At 36.0% G+C, this 18,234-nt stretch overlaps 3 protein-coding genes and 2 pseudogenes across 3 annotated transcripts in view; 3 read left to right on the forward strand and 2 right to left on the reverse strand.

Moving 5' to 3' along the window:
* Window positions 1–2,445, forward strand: part of LOC104736242 — a 2,825-nt pseudogene extending 380 nt beyond the window's left edge.
* On the reverse strand, window positions 2,600–6,158 carry LOC104770563 (mitochondrial fission protein ELM1). Its single transcript, XM_010456196.2, has 11 exons — window positions 6,084–6,158; window positions 5,764–5,999; window positions 4,800–5,041; window positions 4,504–4,600; window positions 4,153–4,302; window positions 3,894–4,020; window positions 3,639–3,751; window positions 3,488–3,551; window positions 3,299–3,392; window positions 3,110–3,218; window positions 2,600–2,965 (listed from the first exon to the last, which is right to left on the reverse strand). Exons 2-11 carry the CDS (start codon window positions 5,947–5,949, stop codon window positions 2,864–2,866), a joined length of 1,284 nt encoding a protein of 427 aa, XP_010454498.1. The 5' UTR covers window positions 5,950–5,999; window positions 6,084–6,158; the 3' UTR covers window positions 2,600–2,863.
* Window positions 13,348–15,404, forward strand: LOC104738098 (annotated as a pseudogene).
* Window positions 15,880–17,576, reverse strand: LOC104736244 (vesicle-associated membrane protein 714). The gene is made up of 4 exons (XM_010456197.2): window positions 17,235–17,576; window positions 16,891–17,081; window positions 16,636–16,799; window positions 15,880–16,289 (listed from the first exon to the last, which is right to left on the reverse strand). The coding sequence occupies exons 1-4, from the start codon at window positions 17,452–17,454 to the stop codon at window positions 16,199–16,201; spliced, it is 666 nt and encodes a 221-aa protein (XP_010454499.1). The 5' UTR covers window positions 17,455–17,576; the 3' UTR covers window positions 15,880–16,198.
* LOC104738099 (GPN-loop GTPase 2-like) overlaps window positions 17,968–18,234 on the forward strand; it is a 2,862-nt gene continuing 2,595 nt past the window's right edge. Inside the window, exons 1-2 of the mRNA XM_010458332.1 lie at window positions 17,968–17,998; window positions 18,083–18,160. Of these exons, the coding sequence (XP_010456634.1) occupies window positions 17,968–17,998; window positions 18,083–18,160 (109 nt within the window). The remainder of the gene's footprint in view (window positions 17,999–18,082; window positions 18,161–18,234) is intronic.

Below are 18,234 nucleotides of genomic sequence, written 5' to 3' on the forward strand. Positions count from 1 at the left end.
TCTTGAAAGACAGAGAAGAGAATGGAGATTTCATTTCTAAGGTTTCTGATAGGCTCTGGTTAAGGGACATTCTCGATTCTATTGATCTTAGTTCTAATACAGCTTCATCTTCACCTGTTGGGCCACTAGATACTCAGGTAAATAATTAAGTTTGCTTCTGAAGATTTAAATTTCTTGAAATGTATTTGATCCTGTTGCAATTATGTACATTTTTGTGATTCACTATACACTTTAATGATATATAGTGTTGGTGTGTGCTTTCATGGCGACAGTCTTCTACTTGGAACTGTTACTTTTATCAATGTCTTTATATTCTATATGCATATATGCAGGAGAGGTCAATTGATGGCGTAGATGAGGATGATGAAAGTGGTTTCTTGAAACTTAAACCAACCCAAGAATGGATTGGTTGGGAAAGTGATTCCGCCCCTATAAACAAGAAAGCTCTAGCTAAGGTGGGTCATCTATTTTTGAATGTTCTAGTTCTCATTGCAGTAACATCATGCTGCGTATAACCCTTTGGGTTTTGATTGCAGGCACTACAGGATGACAGCGAGAGAAGGAAGAAATTTAACTTGCTGAAATATGAAGCTGTATGATTATTCCTTTCAGTATGTTTCTTAATTAGTCTGCCAGTCAAATCTTTATGATTCAACAAAACGCTCTATAGTGGAAAATGGTTGTTCAGTATGTAATGGCCGTAGTGGATTTGTATGGTTTAGTTATCGAACTTACTTTGGAATTGCTGCTTTTGTGTCTTTAATTTTGTAGCTGAAGCGTGAGCTTATGTACTTGTCAATTGTTATTGGAACCGGGGGCAGCGGATATTGCTTACTAGCTTTATCAGCCCAGGTAAGCTATCTAGTGGGTGTTCTTCTCTTTCTTTGCAAGGTCAATTATATGAATCAGCATTCCTAAAAAGCATAGTATTTAACGGGGATATGGAGATACAAAAGTGTTTAAGAGGCTCATTTTTGGCTTATCCCATAGTAAACCATAGCAACTATCTATGTCACTGTCACTCAGACCACATTTTCTGTCTCATTTTTATTACTTTCTTGCAATAAAATACACTTTTCTCTGCTGCGTCTCTTTAAATGGACCATATAATCGTATCCGTTTTTATGGAAAGAGTTCAGGAGTGTGCTTTGAACAGTTGGGATAATGTCTTTGTCATAGCTATTCCTATTAGGCTATTACCAGTTTAGACCGTGGCTTCTCTATTCCTCATTTAACTAGTCATGAGAAAATCTGTTAAAAAAATTTTTGTGTGTCTCTGACAGGCTGCAGTCAGTTATGCAGTTGGAGTTCTTTTCAGGTTAGTTGTCTATTTTAGTTGGTCGACTCACGTTGTATTATATAAGTTCTGCAACATGCTTGCTCATGTATTCCTAACCAAATTTTATTCCAGTGCAGTTGTTTGTACCTTCAGCTTTTGTATGGATACGCTGATGGTGTTTCACGTGAAGCAGTTCCTGATATCTTCCGGAAGAGAAAGCCTAAAAAGTACAGACCTTGAGAACTCTGTAGTCTGGTCATGTTCTCCGTGGAGTAGTTCCTGTTACTCACATTGCTCTTGCTTTTGTAGGATTGGAATTAGAAGTGAAGATCTTGAGGACTTTGTAGAGAGGACCATCAGGGGCAGCGGCATGGCTCTCTCTTCTCCACGCCTGGTGATTCCAGCTGCAATTTACGGTTTGTGGGTACTCTCACACAAGTATTTCCAGAATGACTTGTTCGACTTCCAGGTAGCTATTCTAAGCTAATTGCTTATCTACCTCAAATTCAGAAAATTAAAGATCTATAGTATGTCTTCTTACAAATTTCACCGTCCTTATCCACATAACATTAGAGAAGAGGATCTTTTGTATATTCTTGTCGGTGTTTATCCAAACATTAGCGTTCGAGAGCTTAAGTCGAATTCTTTATCCAGCTTCTATATCTATATCCTTCAGGATCTCCAAGTTCTGTTTGCTAGGTTTTTCAACTTTCAGCTTTGTTTATTTGTGTATCCACAAAGTTGTAATTTTATTCCTTCCGATTTCTCTGCTAAACGCTTGCTTTTGACATGGTCTTGTGACAAGTTTGAACTTTTTTAATCTCCACAATGGTTGTGACTTGCAGATAGTTCCAGCCATGGTTGGTTTGTTTGTATACAAAGCCGCAGCTCTAGTTCAAGTGTACAGAGACAACCAAGATCTTCAGTTCATCTTCCCAGATGACTACTAACTACAAAGTTCACAAGCACAAACAGACCTTTCCAGATAGACCGCAGGTTTGTGAATTGTTCAGTACATATTGTCAGAAGAGAACAGAAGCTGAACTCATCTATAAGACTGAGGATGTTTTGAGTTATATAAATCAAAACGGCGTTGTTTGGCTTTTCTTAAAAAACAACCTTGTATTTTTGTTTTCTCCTTAGTAAAAGATGTCTTATTTCTTTAATCTTTGTGGAAATTAGTTCCCTGATGTTCATTTTACTCATATCAAATTAGTGGCGATTTGAGACAAAGGAGGTCATATGCCTGAAAGATTTTGCTTATTTTACACACTCATCAAACGGTCAAATCTCATTGACAAACGCAAACCAATACAAACGTGAGAAAACTTTCCACTTTCCTTATATCACAAAGGCCAGTCCGATTGAGTAGCAAAGATTTTTTGTATTTGGCCTATTGGTAAAAACATTATCAGCAAAACTTTATAGGGCAAACTAAAATGAAATGACCCTTTTAAATGGGCATCGACACCTTTTCTTTCTTTCTTTCTGCACAACATCTGATTCTCTTAGGCTTCTGTTTCTCCAGCTTTGGACAAAATGTGATTCCGCAAATAAATGTTACAGCAAAGAAGAGTATAAAATTCAAGACCGTAAACTCCATCCGCGTGCAGCCAATTCACGCCGTACTCTTGTAGCTGCCTCTGCTGTGTCATTCAATGGCGGATAACTCCAACTTACCGACATCTATAAAATACCATTAAAACCAAATCAACTAAGACATAGAGAATATAACAAAACCCTTGCCAGAGATCTCTCTAATATTAAAAAGAATCCATTAGATGGAGAAAAAAGGGAGAAAAGATAGCTCTACAATGTAAAGATACTTACATCTTCGAAACCTGTAAATGGGCGGACAACTCCTCGATCCCTCAAAGACTTTTGGAAATCTGCAATCTTCCATTTACAGTGATCGGTTCCAACAACATACACTGGTTTTCTGCAGAAATGAATGCATACTCAGATTGTAGTTTTAAGTTGTTGGAAAAAAGAAAGGATATATCTCAGCATATTACATACCCGGTGCTACAGGCTTCGCTGATCAGACTGACAGAATCTGCGGTCACCACAAACGCATCACCCCAAGCTAGATGTCCCATGTACGGATTTGGTTCTGAAATAGAATTTTAACAACCATAAGAAACTTTTGTCATTGCGTTGTACTTATGTACAAAGCTGAAGCAGTAGCTTGCTATGAATTGTCTGTACCTTGGCCATTCCATATGTAAACTTTTGGGTTATCTCCAAGTTCTTTGAAGATTACTCTTGAAACCTGCTTGCATAGTAAAGTACCAGGTGAGGCTCAAGAAGAATATCAGCTATGGCTGTGGGTAGAAAAAGAAAAAAAGTGTCAAGAGACCTTTGCAGGGGTTTTGTATGAAAGAGAAATTCTGACACTTCCACAGGTAGCAAGGACATCAAGAATGGAGTCTGTTAGCTGCTTTGCGATGTCTGCTCCATACCGACAGTTACCTATTCAGAAAGACAAAACAAAACCATGGCAAAAAGGTTAAAGTTTCAGTATTCAAGAGATTTAAGCGCTCGTGTGTTATAAGTTATATACTGGAAATATAAGAAATCCTTCTAGTAACTTAAAAGAGTAAAAAGAACCTACTTCTAGGCCAGCCGATGTTGACCACAACTAACGGCTTTGGAAGAGCAGCAAATTCATCATGCCAGGCACTAGCTGCTTTACGGAGTAAGGCATAATCGATCTGGTGTAGAGCTCCTGTAGTCAAGACCTGAAAATAGGCGAGTTCATTCAAGGTAATTACAAATGAAAGCTCCACAGAAAGATTAATCTACTGTATTTCTTCAACATTATGGAGAAAAGAATTGAGCATAAAGCATGATATCTACTATTTAGTACTTACTACATTATCCTGAGGAGGTTCACGTGGAGTGATCCACCTCCGCATAAATTTAGGAACCTGCTCTTGTGCTTCAGGCGTTAGAGGGTAGTAGTCATGACGAGGCGTGATCACCATGTCAAACCTATTTAAATGTGATCTAGGATGTTGTATCTACAAAATGAAGACCAAACAGCGCTATTTTAGAATTCTCAGGACCAGGACACAAATCTCATTCTCTAGATTATCAGAGGATATAGGAGCAAAATTCTTCCTATAGATACCATTAAATAAAAATATTATCTCGAATTGTACTTCTAAGTCCACTATGCCTTCATTAGTAACATAACAAACAGGTTAAAGCTTGTAATAGACCTGAACAACGAAGACGTTTTCAGAAGCCAAACGCCTTATCGAGCTAGCAATAGAAATTGTATCTCTTCCACATGCAATCACTACCAACGGGCCTTCCCTGTGACAAGAAAATAAAATCACTTAGCCAGATGTGCAATATGATTCCCAATCCATGAATAAACAGAAATTCGTGATAGAGAAAGGAAAGGCATACACTCAGGCTTGAATTTCGCTTTAAGTACTACTTGTAACTTATAAAAAGGCAACAGTGTCCAAATGAACAAACACCACAAAAGAATTTTAGAAAGAATACATACTTTTCATAGGTTTGACGGGCCATATTTACAATGCTCTTCACATCAGCCTCAAGAATAGAGGCCAAACCTACACTACCACCATTCTCCGAGGGTACAGATGTGATGTATTTACTTTGTTTGGATCTAAGCATTAATCTGGAGTAGAGGTAAATATGCCTGAGGATAAAGTCCAACTTCTTATGAAAACCAACTGGAAGCCAATGCAGCCACTCATTTAGCCCTCCTTTAGGCCTTGTCACTCGCTTGAACCAAGAAAAACAGATAATCTCATCGAATCAAAAATCATGTTTAAAAGTAAAATTACGTGAATTTCAACACTATTGATGATCAAAGAAACCAGAGACGCCAAAGACACATAAAAACAGTCTTATATGCATGCATCAAAAAGTAAACTAAAGACTCCTACCACTACCAGTGTTCCTTCTAAACGAAATTCAGTAGTTGTACACGCCAACATCACGCTCCACCACCTAGGATTAATGCTACTATCAAGACCTACTAAAACTCTAACATGGTGGACTACCAAATGGCACTACTTCTCTCTACGGAAACCCTTGATTCAATACCTCTTTAACATTTACCAACAAAAAAATTGTATACATGTGTCCAGGCTGTTATCATATAGTATTTTGTGACAGGATACATAATTTAGATCTCCCACACCAGAACCTTATTCCATTGTTTACCATAAATTTTGCAGAACATGAGATATATACATATCCATCAATTCCTAGTTTCGCTAAAAAATTTACAAACATGCTAAAGAAGTACTCAAAATTTAAGAAATTATCACACTCCTATTGTAGACCTAACAAGCTAAGAACGTAGAGAATACATAAGCCATAAAGTAAGTCCTAAATCCGAAAACAATCATCAATCTCACAACCAAAGCATACGACGCCCTACTGATCAGTACATAATCGAGTTGAAGAAATGAAAGGGGATGCTAAAAACCGCAACTCACGTAGAGTAGGTGATTTTCGGCCAAGCCGAGGGCACGAACGAGACCGATACACTGATTCTCGGAGCCAGGGAAACCGTTACCGATGACGACGGCGCGTCTGACGACGTTCTGGGGTCCGCCTTGTTCGAAAATATCAGGTACGCCGGTTGATAGACTGGGTGGATCCGGCAATAGGATTAGCCTCATGCCGGTTCGATTTCGATTTCGATTCCGATTCCGATCAGGATCCAAAACCCCTAGAGGAACCACACCGTCACGATTAGGTATTGATCCGCACGCGAAGAAGAAGAAGGAGAGAGAGAGAGAGAGAGGGGTCGTACTTGCGAATTGCGTAAAGGTCGCACAAAGAGATTTTTTTATTTTCCTTCGAGAGCAGAGCGTGCCGTACGTGTCTTTAAAACTCTCACTCTCTTAGTGCATATTTGCCAAAACAAAGGGACTAATTCGTAAAATTAATTATACTAATTTTAACAAAACAAAACATACAATCGTGAAGGACCCGCTTTCTCAACTAGAGGGGTTTCACCTTTACTGATAAATATTAGTTTATCTTAGAGTTGAAGAAGGTTGCGTGTTTGAGGAGCTTTTGCGGAATGGGGTACGCTCTTGGCAAGGCGTTAAAGGAGATGTCGATTGATGATGATGATGATGATGATGACAAAACGAAGGATCACGCAGTCTTTTCACATATCTCTGATCTTCCAAGTGATATAGAGGAGGAGGTACTCTCTAGGCTTCCGGTGACATGTTTGGGAAAATTGCGATTGACCTGTAAAAACTGGAACACTTTAACGAAAGGTGAGAGCTTTCTAAAGAAGCAGAGGAAGGGAATTGAGATGGTGATGTTGTTGTTGGAATATCCTGGGCGGCTTGTTGTTTGAAACCCTTATTTGGGACAAACAAGGTGGATCGAACCCTGCAATTCTTACCACAAATATGAGGTGTACGCTCTTGGATACGACAAGGTCAAGGAGGAGGAGACGAACCATAAAGTTTTGAGATTTGTGAATCAGTACGACCAGAGTGGCAACCGAATTTGTGAGATTGATATGTACAATTTAAACTCTAACTCATCATGGAAGGTCGCCGATGATTTCGCTCCGGACTGGCGTATTCTTTTGGTTGGCATTTGTTTTATTCTTGCTCTTGAACTTCTGTTATCTTTTTGAAGATCAAAGAAAAAAAACATACAAATTTTTTTTTGGTAGAACAAAAGAAAGTTACAAAACATACAATTGCACCCCTATATGTGTATGTTTTTAATGTTCCTTGAGGGACATCCGATAAAAGTAAAAATAAGAAAATGTATGTTTTCATTACTTTTGAGTAAAATTTAACCCACAAAATGTTATTGATTAATTAGAGTAGATGGCAAAGATCGAATATGAAAATTACTAAGTAATACTATGATTTGATGTGGATATTTTTTTGGTATCATTTTTTTTTACGAGAAATACACTAAAATACCATTAAAAAGGTTTTTCTTCCTAAAATACCACACACTCATTCCTTTTCCATTAATACCATTCATTAATCATTAAAATGACCATTTTCTCCTTGTGTGTAAAGGTATCAAAAAAGTTATGATCTCAAATTGATGATGGCGGCGGCGATCTCTTCGTTCACTATAGCTAATGAAGATCGAGATTAGCAACAATGGTCATTCCAAAGCCATTGATGTGTCTAGACCCGACGACGCTCTAATTGACAACATCGGTGATGGTTCATCTGGCGATCGGGGTGGAGAAAGAGGTGGAGCCCGATCTGAGGTGGTTATGGCAGTGGTGGAACAGAGGAGGACGAAGCGGTTGTGGTGGATGTGGAGGCAACAATTTAAAATGCAAATTCTTACTGATTTTGATGCTTTCAGGTTGATATAGAGCACAACTTGTGGAAAGAAGAAGAAGAAGGTTTGTTTCATTTATTATCCATTATTCCATCTTTATACGATACAATCAATGTGTACCTATTGTAAATGTAGGTTTAAGAAATAAGTTTTTGAGAAATTGATTTAGGTTTCGTCCCATGGGAGATTGATTTGTCTTATTTGGGTAAATGAAGGTTAAGTATATGTATTCACTGAAGATTTAGGTATCTCCTTGCACTTGTTTCATACAAATCCAGAAATATAGGTATATGTGATCCATTTCTCGAAAGAGTATGGTGTAATTCAGCTTTGGTTGTGTAATCATTGTCTTGTTTTGTGTTTTAAGTATCACTCTTCATGATCTTAGTATTTAATAGTTTCTCTTTTACCTACAGATGTTTGTTTAAATAAAACAAAAATGGAGCAAAGAAAAGCAAAAGGAAAAGGTGAACAACATGGTGTTGTTTGATCAAGACACTTATGACAAGCTTATCACTAAAGCACCCAAGTTCAAGTTCATTACTCCATCGATTCTCAAATGAGGGTATTTTATAATATTTAATAGTATTGTCGTATTCTTTATTCGAAACATATGGTTGGTGTTGTTTGCTGTAATTTCCACATGATTCAAATAGTTTCTTGTTATGCTCTTCAATATAAAAAATATAAAAAAAATAGAAGAGTGTGTCTTTAGGAAGGAAGACAATAAGAGAGCTAATACGGGATCTTGGAGAATGATGTGCTTTGTGAAATAATTTCGTTTTGATGTTAATTGAATATGTATGCTAGTTTCTCTACAGTTTCTGGAAAGATTGGATGGTATTTATGATTGTGAAAAATTGAATCTGTAAGTTTCTAGAAGGATTTTGTGTAATTCAGGATGACATTCATTAAAAAAAATAAGGAAAAAAATGGGAAAACACGCCCGCCCGTCTCTCAACACACGGTCTCATCCTATTAAGATTGTGAAAGTAACCATTAGGCCAAAGCCTATTATTCAAGTATTATTTAGCAATTGTTAAATATATAGCTATTAGACGCACATTTTGTGATTTCTGGAAAGATTGGATGGTATTTAGGAAGCGTTTTCAGTAATTTATGATGACATTCATTTTAAAAAAAATACGCGCATTTTGTGATTTCTGGAAAGATTGGATGGTATTTAGAAAGCGTTTTCTGTAATTTAGGATGACATTCATTAAAAAAAAATAAGGAAAAAAATGGGAATATACGCCCGCCCGACTCTCGAACACACGGTCTCATCCTATTAAGATTGTGAAAGTAACCATTAGGCCAAAGCATATTATTCAATTATTGTTTAGCAATTGTTAAATATATAGTTATTAGACGCGTATTTTGTGTTTTCTGGAAAGATTGGATGGTATTTTAGGAAGAGTTTTGTGTAATTCAGGATGATGTGAGTTCAAACCCTTGTGGGTGTGTATTTCCATTTTTATTTTTTAAAGAATTCTAAGAACATTTTTATGAATACCATCCAGAGCTATCAATGAAATTTTCATGATATCAAGGTATGCTTCCTCAATTTATAGAGAATTAGCATTTGATTCAATTAACATCAAATTCAAATTTTTACAAAACACACCATCCAAACTATCTTTAACATCAATTTCTAATGTGAAAACAAAAACCATCTCTAGAGAACGAACCAACCCCTAAACATCTCAATTAACTCAGTGTCTAGGAAGGTTTTCCTAAATTTCAAGTGAACCTTCCTAAATATTATATTGTCCTTCCTAAACTTTATAAAAGCCTTCCTAAATTAAAAAAAAAAAGGTCTTTCATAAATTTCTTGGAATCCTCCTAAATGATAATTAGCATGCCTATCTCATGGTATAAATGAGTAACAAGTTTTGTGGTAAATATATATTTGTCACAAAATGTAATAAGAAAAACAAAGACCAATAAAATGTGGTTTATTAATAGAATAGCGAGTTCGAATTGCTTGGATAACAACAAAAACCAATGCTTCAAAACTAAAGATCAGGTTTCAGTGTGATCCATGACATGTGTGATTTGTTATCTCTCTTTGTGCAACCTTGCCTTGTCCTTCTGTAAAAAAATAATGAAATCAGAAAATATGTTTAGGAAGGTCTTCCTAATCTTTACTAATCCATTCCTGAATTTTAGCTACAGTACGTCAAAAGAGAAATACCACATTAAAACCTCATCCATCTACATAAACCAATACAGACGCACCATGTAATACCCTTCAAAGCTACTTATGCTTTGCACACCATAGCATTAAAAAATAGATTCTTCGAACCAAATAGAAAAATTAACTCTCCCATGTATGTCATTTTCTTTTTTCAACAGATTCACATTCTAGAAATGTGATGAAAGTGGTATACTTTGCCATTATGTTGATTGATTAGGTACCTCTGATCCCAAATCAATCACAAAGAATCTAATGTGTTGCAATGAATTCAATATTAGACTCTCCATTTTACTAATTCAAACATTAGGTGTAAAAGGAACCTAACTAGTAACAAACATAAGATATTTACGAGTGAGCACATGAGACTTAAACAATGCAATTGTTGCTCGAGTTTAAGTATCTCAACTAATCTAAAATCCCTCTTTGATTATAGGGATCTACAATAATTGTGTCATCCTTAACATATCAAAACCAAGATAAGTCTACAGAGTATTGAGCCATAAATCAAGGAATTATATTCAAAATTTCAAGACTTAAGAGATAGGGATCTCACAAATTAAGATTAATGACATTGAGAATAAAATTTACCTCTTGAATAGCTTTGATACTTCCATCCAACGATACCGAGATTGTTTTTCATTTGGAAACACTACTCCAAGCTGAGTCCCAGCAAGCTCAACACAAGCTTAAATCTGAGATCACCGACCCGATCTCAAATATGACGAAGGATAATCAGCATATACGGTGTCGTTTTCTATGCTCATTAGGAGGCTTGAGCCATCTGAGAGTACAACATTTGAAGCGGACACAAAGATCTCGCAATGTGCAAATTTAACGAAGACACATCATGATTTGAGATCGTCGCAGTCGCTGTTGAGATCTGTTATCACAGATTAAAACGCAAAACGACGAAGCAAGGTGAGGCGAGGAGAGTGCATGGCGAGGTGAGGCGAGGAGAGTGCACGACGAGGTGAGGCGAGGAGGACGTACGATGAAGCAAAGAGAATGTGAAACGGTGAGACGAAGAGATGAAGCAAATATGCGAGTGTTTTGATGTAAATGTAATCTTGTCAAATTGTTTAATGACAAATGTTAGAACTGGAAATTGTTGGGGCTTGTGGTATTTTTGACCCAAAAACTTAAAATCATGGTATCCATGACAATTGCCCTTTTTTATTCTTTAATTGTGCTAATGGAAGTGTAGATCATTTTGATAACATGTGTAATTTTTTTTTACTGTAAGTAGATGTTTAATTTGCTAAAATGGACATTATTTCCATATTATTTTTGATGTAGATATTTAATTTAGGAAATGAAGGGTGTGATTTAGGTTTTTAGGTTTTAAAACTGTAATTTTTTTGGATAATCCTTTGTTATGGTGCTACTGCTATGTTATTGATTAAAATGCCAGATTAAAGTAAACAAAAAAATCATATGATAAATTAGACTTATATATATATTATTTAAAAAAAAAAAAGAAATTGTGCAACATACAGTCATAACGCTTTGTCAGGAAAAAACCCAACCGTTACTGTTTATACTTCTTTTGCCCCTGTCCCAAGCAACAAGTTTCTTTGTTTTTTTTTTTTGTTTTTTTTTTTTTGAGAAAAAGCAAGTTTCTTTGTTGATCATCATTAATTATATCATCATAAGTTTTGGGGTTGTTATGGCGAGAATCGCATTCCTAACCAATCGATTACCTTTGTAGATTGCTTGCACAATGGAAACATATCCCTTATATATTAAAAGAGAAGTATTCTCACACAAAATGTTGATGTGTCGCATTTACAGAACTCTAGACACTATTTTCTTTATTTATCATCAGTTTTTTATAATATCTACATTTATATACCATTATATTTTTCCAAAAATACAATTAACACCTAAAATTAAATTTTTATATTCTCTTTCTAACTTAATTATATCCTTTAATTGCATTTTTATAAAATCTTTAAAATAAATTTAAAAGCTCTTTGTTCATATGATATGATAATACAAGATTGATATTACAATAATTCTCACGGATTAAATTTTAATTATTCTACAAAAATTAGATATATATATTTTTAATATATACTACACAATTGAATTTTAGATTTCAAGTACCGATAAATATTAGATTTTGTAAATAAAATTTATGTAAACTCATTTAATAATTATTTTATACGGCACTATGTGCTGGTTGTTACCTAGTTGTTGTGTAAATTTGTTGTCTAGTTCCATCCATATCTCATAAATTATCGCCTGATTGTACTTCTCCTCGGAACCCTTCACAAACTGTAAGTTTTCTCTCCCTTACAACTCATATTTATTAAGTTGCACAGTTTGTCAAATTTCAAACTCAATTGCTCATGGATTTATCAGTCAAAAGTTATATAAGATCTCAAGACTCGAGAATAAGGAATATGAAATTGCAGAAATGATTCAATATTATAATTATATATCGTAGCTGTTAACACGTTAGATGTTGAATTTAGGAAATTAATTTTTTTTTAGTATTATACTCATCGATTGTTTACTACAGTAAAACCTCTATAAATTAATAAGGTCTGGACCATGAAAATTTATTAATTTATAGAGGTTTTAATTTATCGATAAATTAATATTTTATTAATTTATGAAGAGATTTTTTCATTTTTATAATTTTAAAAATTTTATATTACTAAATAAACTATATTTTTTATCATTCACATTTTTAAATATTTTTTTTAATTTATAATTTTGGCTATCGTAATAGGATGAATGTCAATTGTTTACTATATTATCTAGGTAAAAATGATAAATGTTAGAAGTTTAGAATTTAGAATAAATTGCTACTACCATCCTTCATGGTAATGATGAAGACGAATAATATATTGTGATACTTTTAGAACTAATTATCACATCTAGGACTCTCCAAAATTTTTGAATGCAATTTGAGAAGATAACAATGAAAAAGATAAGAGATAAACTCCAACAAAAATGCAAATTCAGAAATATGAAAACAATAATAGAGTTATATTTCACTAGATTTTCTTAGATATAGTCAAACAACAATAGAGTCCTATCTCACTAGATTTTCTTAGATATAAATGTATATATATATATATATATTAGTTTATTTGATTATTAATTTATGATATTGATGGGACCATATTGTTACTTAGGATTTTCAAAAAAATATTATCTTATTATTTTATCGAAATGTGTCATTTTTTACATCGGCCTAACTCGGGACCGGAAAAATTTATTAATTTATAGCGAGTATTAGTTTAAAGAGTATTAATTTATACAGGTTCTACTGTACTATAAGATAAATTAATGTGCATGTCGTATACAGTTAGGAATATGTAATAATTCAACTGTATATTATAGTAATATTTTAGTTGAATTCGAAAAACATATGATGATAATCTCGTGGAACACACTAAGGGAAGTGATTGCACATGAATCATTGGAGATCCACAAACAAATCATCTTTTAAGGTGTTCACATATGACACCTTGAGATCTCTCCCAAAAAAACATACAGCATTTGGATCACGAAAGATCAAACCACAAAAATGGATCCATCACTCAAAATACTACAAACTCACAGATACCCTTTGACCATTTCGTCTCGTTTTGTTAATGATTCTTGCAAAGGCTGCAATGTAAAAGGTCCCATCTATGGAGGCTACCGTTGCAACGAGCCTTCCTCAACTGGTTTGTTCTTTCACAAAGAGTGTGCCGAGGCTCCATCAGAGATCCTCAACCATCCTTCTCATCCTCAGCATCCTCTCAAACTCCACAATTCTCTACGAAAACCATGTAAATGTAATCTATGTGGTAAGTCTTTTTTTACTTTTGGTTATCGTTGTTCATCAAATTGCAACTTCACCGTGGATCTCACATGTGGGATAAATCCATTGCCGGTTACTATTGAACATTTGAAGTCTCATCATCATCCAGTTGTCTTCTTGAGAGAACCGGCTAACCCGGGCAGGCGCCATTGTGGAGTTTGCAAGGGCTATAAATGGTGGATGTTCTTATGCATGTCTTGAATGTAAAGTCCACTTTCATGTTGAGTGTGTCAATCTTTCCCAAGAGGTGAATCATCCTTCTCATCCTCAACATCCTCTAGAGTTACTCTTATACGAATCACTAGACAGTGACGCCGAGAAGACATGTCTTCTCTGTGGAGAACGACCAAACAAGGTGCTTTATCGTTGCTCGATATGCAACTTCAGCGTATGCCAGTTTTGTACAAAAGATCCACCACCTCTTGCTATCGAGCATCATAAGACGCATGAGCATCGACTTGTCCTCTTATCAAGACAAATCTCATTTGAATGTAATGCTTGCGGGATGCAAGGTGATCGAAGTCCTTACATGTGTATTCAATGCGGGTTTGTTGTCCATCGGACTTGTATTGACTTACCACGTGTCATAAACATCAACCGTCACGATCATCACATCTCTCTCACTCATCATCTCGGCGTTGGGTATTCGAAATGTGGGATTTGTCGCAAAGATATAAGTCAATACTATGGGGCTTATTCTTACGCTATTTGCCCCAACTACGCTGCTCATTCACTATGTGCAACAAGAAAAGACGTATGGGATGGAGTAGAACTCGAAGGGACACTTGAGGATAACGAAGATATTGCACCTTTCAAAGTGGTGGGTGATAACTTGATCAAGCATTTCAGTCATGAAGAGCATAATCTAATACTCAAAAAGGACAATATCAATCGTGACGAAGGCTCACGTTGTGAAGCATGCGTCCTTCCTGTGTATTCTGATCCGGTCTATAACTGTGAGGAATGTCGTTTCATTCTCCATGAGAAATGTGCTAAACTTCCAAAAAAGAAACGACTTGTATTCAACACAAAACCATTCACACTATGGTCCAGACCACCACGTACATTTCATAGCAAAGATTTTAGATTCTACGATGTTTTCCGTTGCACGGCTTGTAGAACAAAGTCTACTAGTTTCAGGTACGTTTCTGATTGGTGGGTTTTAGATGTCCGTTGTGGTTCACGTTCTGAACCGGTCATTCATGATGGTCACAAACATCCTCTATATTACGAAAAGAAGGACGATCACTATTGTGATGCATGTTATACACATATAGATGGTTATGTGCTTAGTTGTGATACTTGTGACTTTGATCTGGATTCACACTGTACTGATTTACCAAAAGTTGTAAAACATAGCTGCGACGATCATCCACTTTCCCTATGCTATGGCGAAAATACAAACGGGAAATATTGGTGCGATATTTGTGAGGTGGAAACAGATCCAAGTAAGTGGTTCTATACTTGCTCTGATTGCGGGGTTACTGCACATACCACATGTGTACTTGGAGATTTTTCACGTCTCATGCCAGGACGCATCATCAACTACAATAAAGTTAAAGTTGAAGTGGTTCCTAACGACCTTAGTTCTCGCCCGTTCTGTGCAAGTTGTCACTCAAGATGTAGAGCGCCTATCATTTTAAAGCTTTGTGATCCATACAGTGGATACATTTGTTCCGATGCATGTGCAATGTCTATCAGTACAGCTATGAGAACAACTATATAGCTGATTATTTCATTCAATCGTTTCTCTTGATTTTTTTGGATGTAAGAGTTTCTTTCCAACTACCACCATGTGATAAGAGAGATATACATAAAAGTGCTTACAATTTCTTGTGCTAAACCTATTTTGGTTAAAGCTTTCCTATAGTTATATACAGTATAGTCTTCATCGATGGAGGAAGGATTAAACTGAATCTAACGCTTTGATTGGGTTCGACTGTTTAAAGCTATAGTGGTAAATCATAATTATAAAGATCATCTCCAATGGTTTCTACAAGGTTATTGCAAAACTTGCAACATGTTTTCGACATAATTGTGACAACATTTGTAAATTTTTAATTTCCTAAGATCCTAATAAGAACATAAATTTGTGACGACATATATAAAGTTATGACAAATTTGCTAAAAAGAGAGTGGCAACTAATATGGTTTCAATTAATGGAAACAGAGACAGGGGGGGATAAGGGAGCAAATCTTTGTAAATCAGTAACGTAAACCAAGATGAAAGCTCAAAGTCATTTTAACAACAAAAATAACGAATATGTGATTTTCATTGCAAATGCAATATTCTGAGAGACACAACGCAGATGGTTTTAGAAATACAGATAACAAACTCACTCAAGTGACTAAATCTACAAGACAAGAAAAGTGTTCAATAAACCATAAACCTCTGTATCAATTTGAAATTTACAAGAGTTACATAAGCGAGGAGGACCATCTATGACATGTAACCTCAAACTCACTCTCATTTTCATGCAAAAACCAAGACTGGAAACTGAAGGGATGCGACTGAGTTGATTTACAAAAACAGTGGTCTGTTTCCGGTTACCTTAGATATAGCCGCCAGAGATTAAGATCTGCACGACGGTAAAGTGATGCCTCCACAGAAAGATGCGATTATTATGTACAGCACAAGAACTATTAAGCACGTCAGCAGGACCCTGTCAAACACATAGAATGATAGTTAAAACCAAAAGATGAGAAATTATAATAATCTGGAACAGACGAAAACATCAAAACGAAACATAGTACACTTCTCTATGCAAAGTTGGAACTAAGGAAGTATAGCTTCTATCGCCAATATTCAGAGATATAAACTNAGATACTTTGATTTTTTCTTGAGGAGAATTTCCTAAACTTAGAACTAATGTATCTCTAGTTTAAGAGATATATTAGTAAACTATGCTGCAAAAAGGCGAGTTGAAAACACATAGAATGTAGAGAGTTGTATCTCGTTCTCGTAAGTACCAAAACCAAAGAGAATCAAGAAGAGACAGAGATCCTTACAAGAGCTTAGCGTTTTTCATCCAAAGAGCTCGACGGAGGCGCTTAGATTGTTTCCTGAAGTGAAATGCACTATCTTGCATAGTTGCTGTCTTATCAACAAGAAGCTCAATTCTATCACCTCTCTCCATTATTTTCTCAATGTTCTCAACCATGACTGATCGAATCTGTATAACCCGAAAAAACAACAATGAGAAAACTAACCTTTTCCACCAAAGACAGTTACAAAGAAGCATGTGAGCTAAAGAAGACTTATACCTCACTGACTTCTCCTCTAACACGATTGAGAGTATCAACACTAGGATTACTAGAGAAGAACTCCATCTGCTGATGCAAAACCCTTGAGAATTCATCATTCATTGCATAAGCTGGAGCCTGATGCGCCACTCTTCTATAGTTTTTCATAAACCTCATATGAATATCTTCCAAATACGAAAATGGAATCCTCCCTACAAAATCCAATCACCACCACCACCACCATAAGCATAAAGAGAAGACCTTAAAACTCGTGAATCATATACAACAAACACTTTAAATCCAAAGCAAATTTCAATAGCCATAAATCTCAAAACATATCCAACGATTGGGAGAAAAAATCTTACTTCCGAAGGTATCATTGGCCATACAGAGAAAGGTAAGACCATCGGATCTAAGAATATGGAAGATGTAACGGTCTTGTGAGAAACAAAGTCTTTCATCGGTGGTCTCCGGCGAAAGCTTCTCGAGGATCCGTCGTACCACGGCGCCTGTGTTTCCCGTAACGGCGCTGAATTCCGCTAATACCACCGTACCTCTCGCCACAGCCGCGTATACAATCGCCATCGGAGAATCTTAAATCGGATAACGTCAGAGAGTGTGGATCACGCGCTCCGGCGGTGAGAAAGTTCAACGTCGGCTTTGCTGTGATCTGAGCAGAGAGTAGTTTAAAATAGGTTAAGAGCAAACGTTTCGTATATAACCCCTTTTTTATTGTTACGTTTTTAATTGTCACCTGCATATAATATTTTCTAACATTTTAACCCCCTAGGCAAATTATCCGAACCGAACCGGTCAAAATTACGTTTTTCGGTTCGGGTTCGGATACACCAACTAAACCCGATCGGTTCCTTCTTTTCAATTATGTTTTCCCGGTTCGGTTCGAGTATAACCATTAAAAGCCCCACGCGATTGCGAGTCTCTCTCCACTGTTGACGAGCTTAACTTCGACGAGTCTCCGGCGAAACAGGCGACTGAGGTGAGTCTCTTCTATCGCCGACTAATTTACACAGGCGAGCTTCTCTCTTTTTCTGTTCTGTCTACGGTTGAGTCTAAGATGATGGTTATTTTATTGAATCAATGCTCTCTGCTTCTCTTTCTCCAGCGAAGTGTTTGTTGCGTAGTAAACTAGGGTTAGGAATTGGGTTAATATTATAATGGTGGGATTGTGTGTTCTCTGTTTCCGACTGAACAGATGACCTATCCGATTTCTATTTTCTGTTGCCTGTTACGAGCTCAGTGATTAGACTATTGAGGACCCTTGTTTTGAAGGGTTTTGTTGTTCTCTACTGAGTATTCATTGTGCTTTGAAAGTAATGTGCTTTTTTTTTTTTTTTTTTTTTTTTT

Source organism: Camelina sativa, chromosome 13, assembly GCF_000633955.1.
Source record: "Camelina sativa cultivar DH55 chromosome 13, Cs, whole genome shotgun sequence".
In the NCBI taxonomy this organism is placed as follows: Eukaryota; Viridiplantae; Streptophyta; class Magnoliopsida; order Brassicales; family Brassicaceae; genus Camelina; species Camelina sativa.

Coding starts and splice junctions, on each gene's coding strand:
- LOC104770563 (XM_010456196.2), bottom strand. CDS start 5,949: ATGAGGCTAATCCTATTGCCGGATCCACCCAGTCTATCAACCGGCGTA. Junction 5,042..5,763: donor CCGAAAATCACCTACTCTAC/GTGAGTTGCGGT, acceptor TCTTGGTTCAAG/CGAGTGACAAGGCCTAAAGG. Junction 4,021..4,152: donor AACCTCCTCAGGATAATGTA/GTAAGTACTAAA, acceptor GCCTATTTTCAG/GTCTTGACTACAGGAGCTCT.
- LOC104736244 (XM_010456197.2), bottom strand. CDS start 17,454: ATGGCGATTGTATACGCGGCTGTGGCGAGAGGTACGGTGGTATTAGCG. Junction 17,082..17,234: donor GGCCAATGATACCTTCGGAA/GTAAGATTTTTT, acceptor TGGATTTTGTAG/GGAGGATTCCATTTTCGTAT. Junction 16,800..16,890: donor TTAGAGGAGAAGTCAGTGAG/GTATAAGTCTTC, acceptor CGGGTTATACAG/ATTCGATCAGTCATGGTTGA.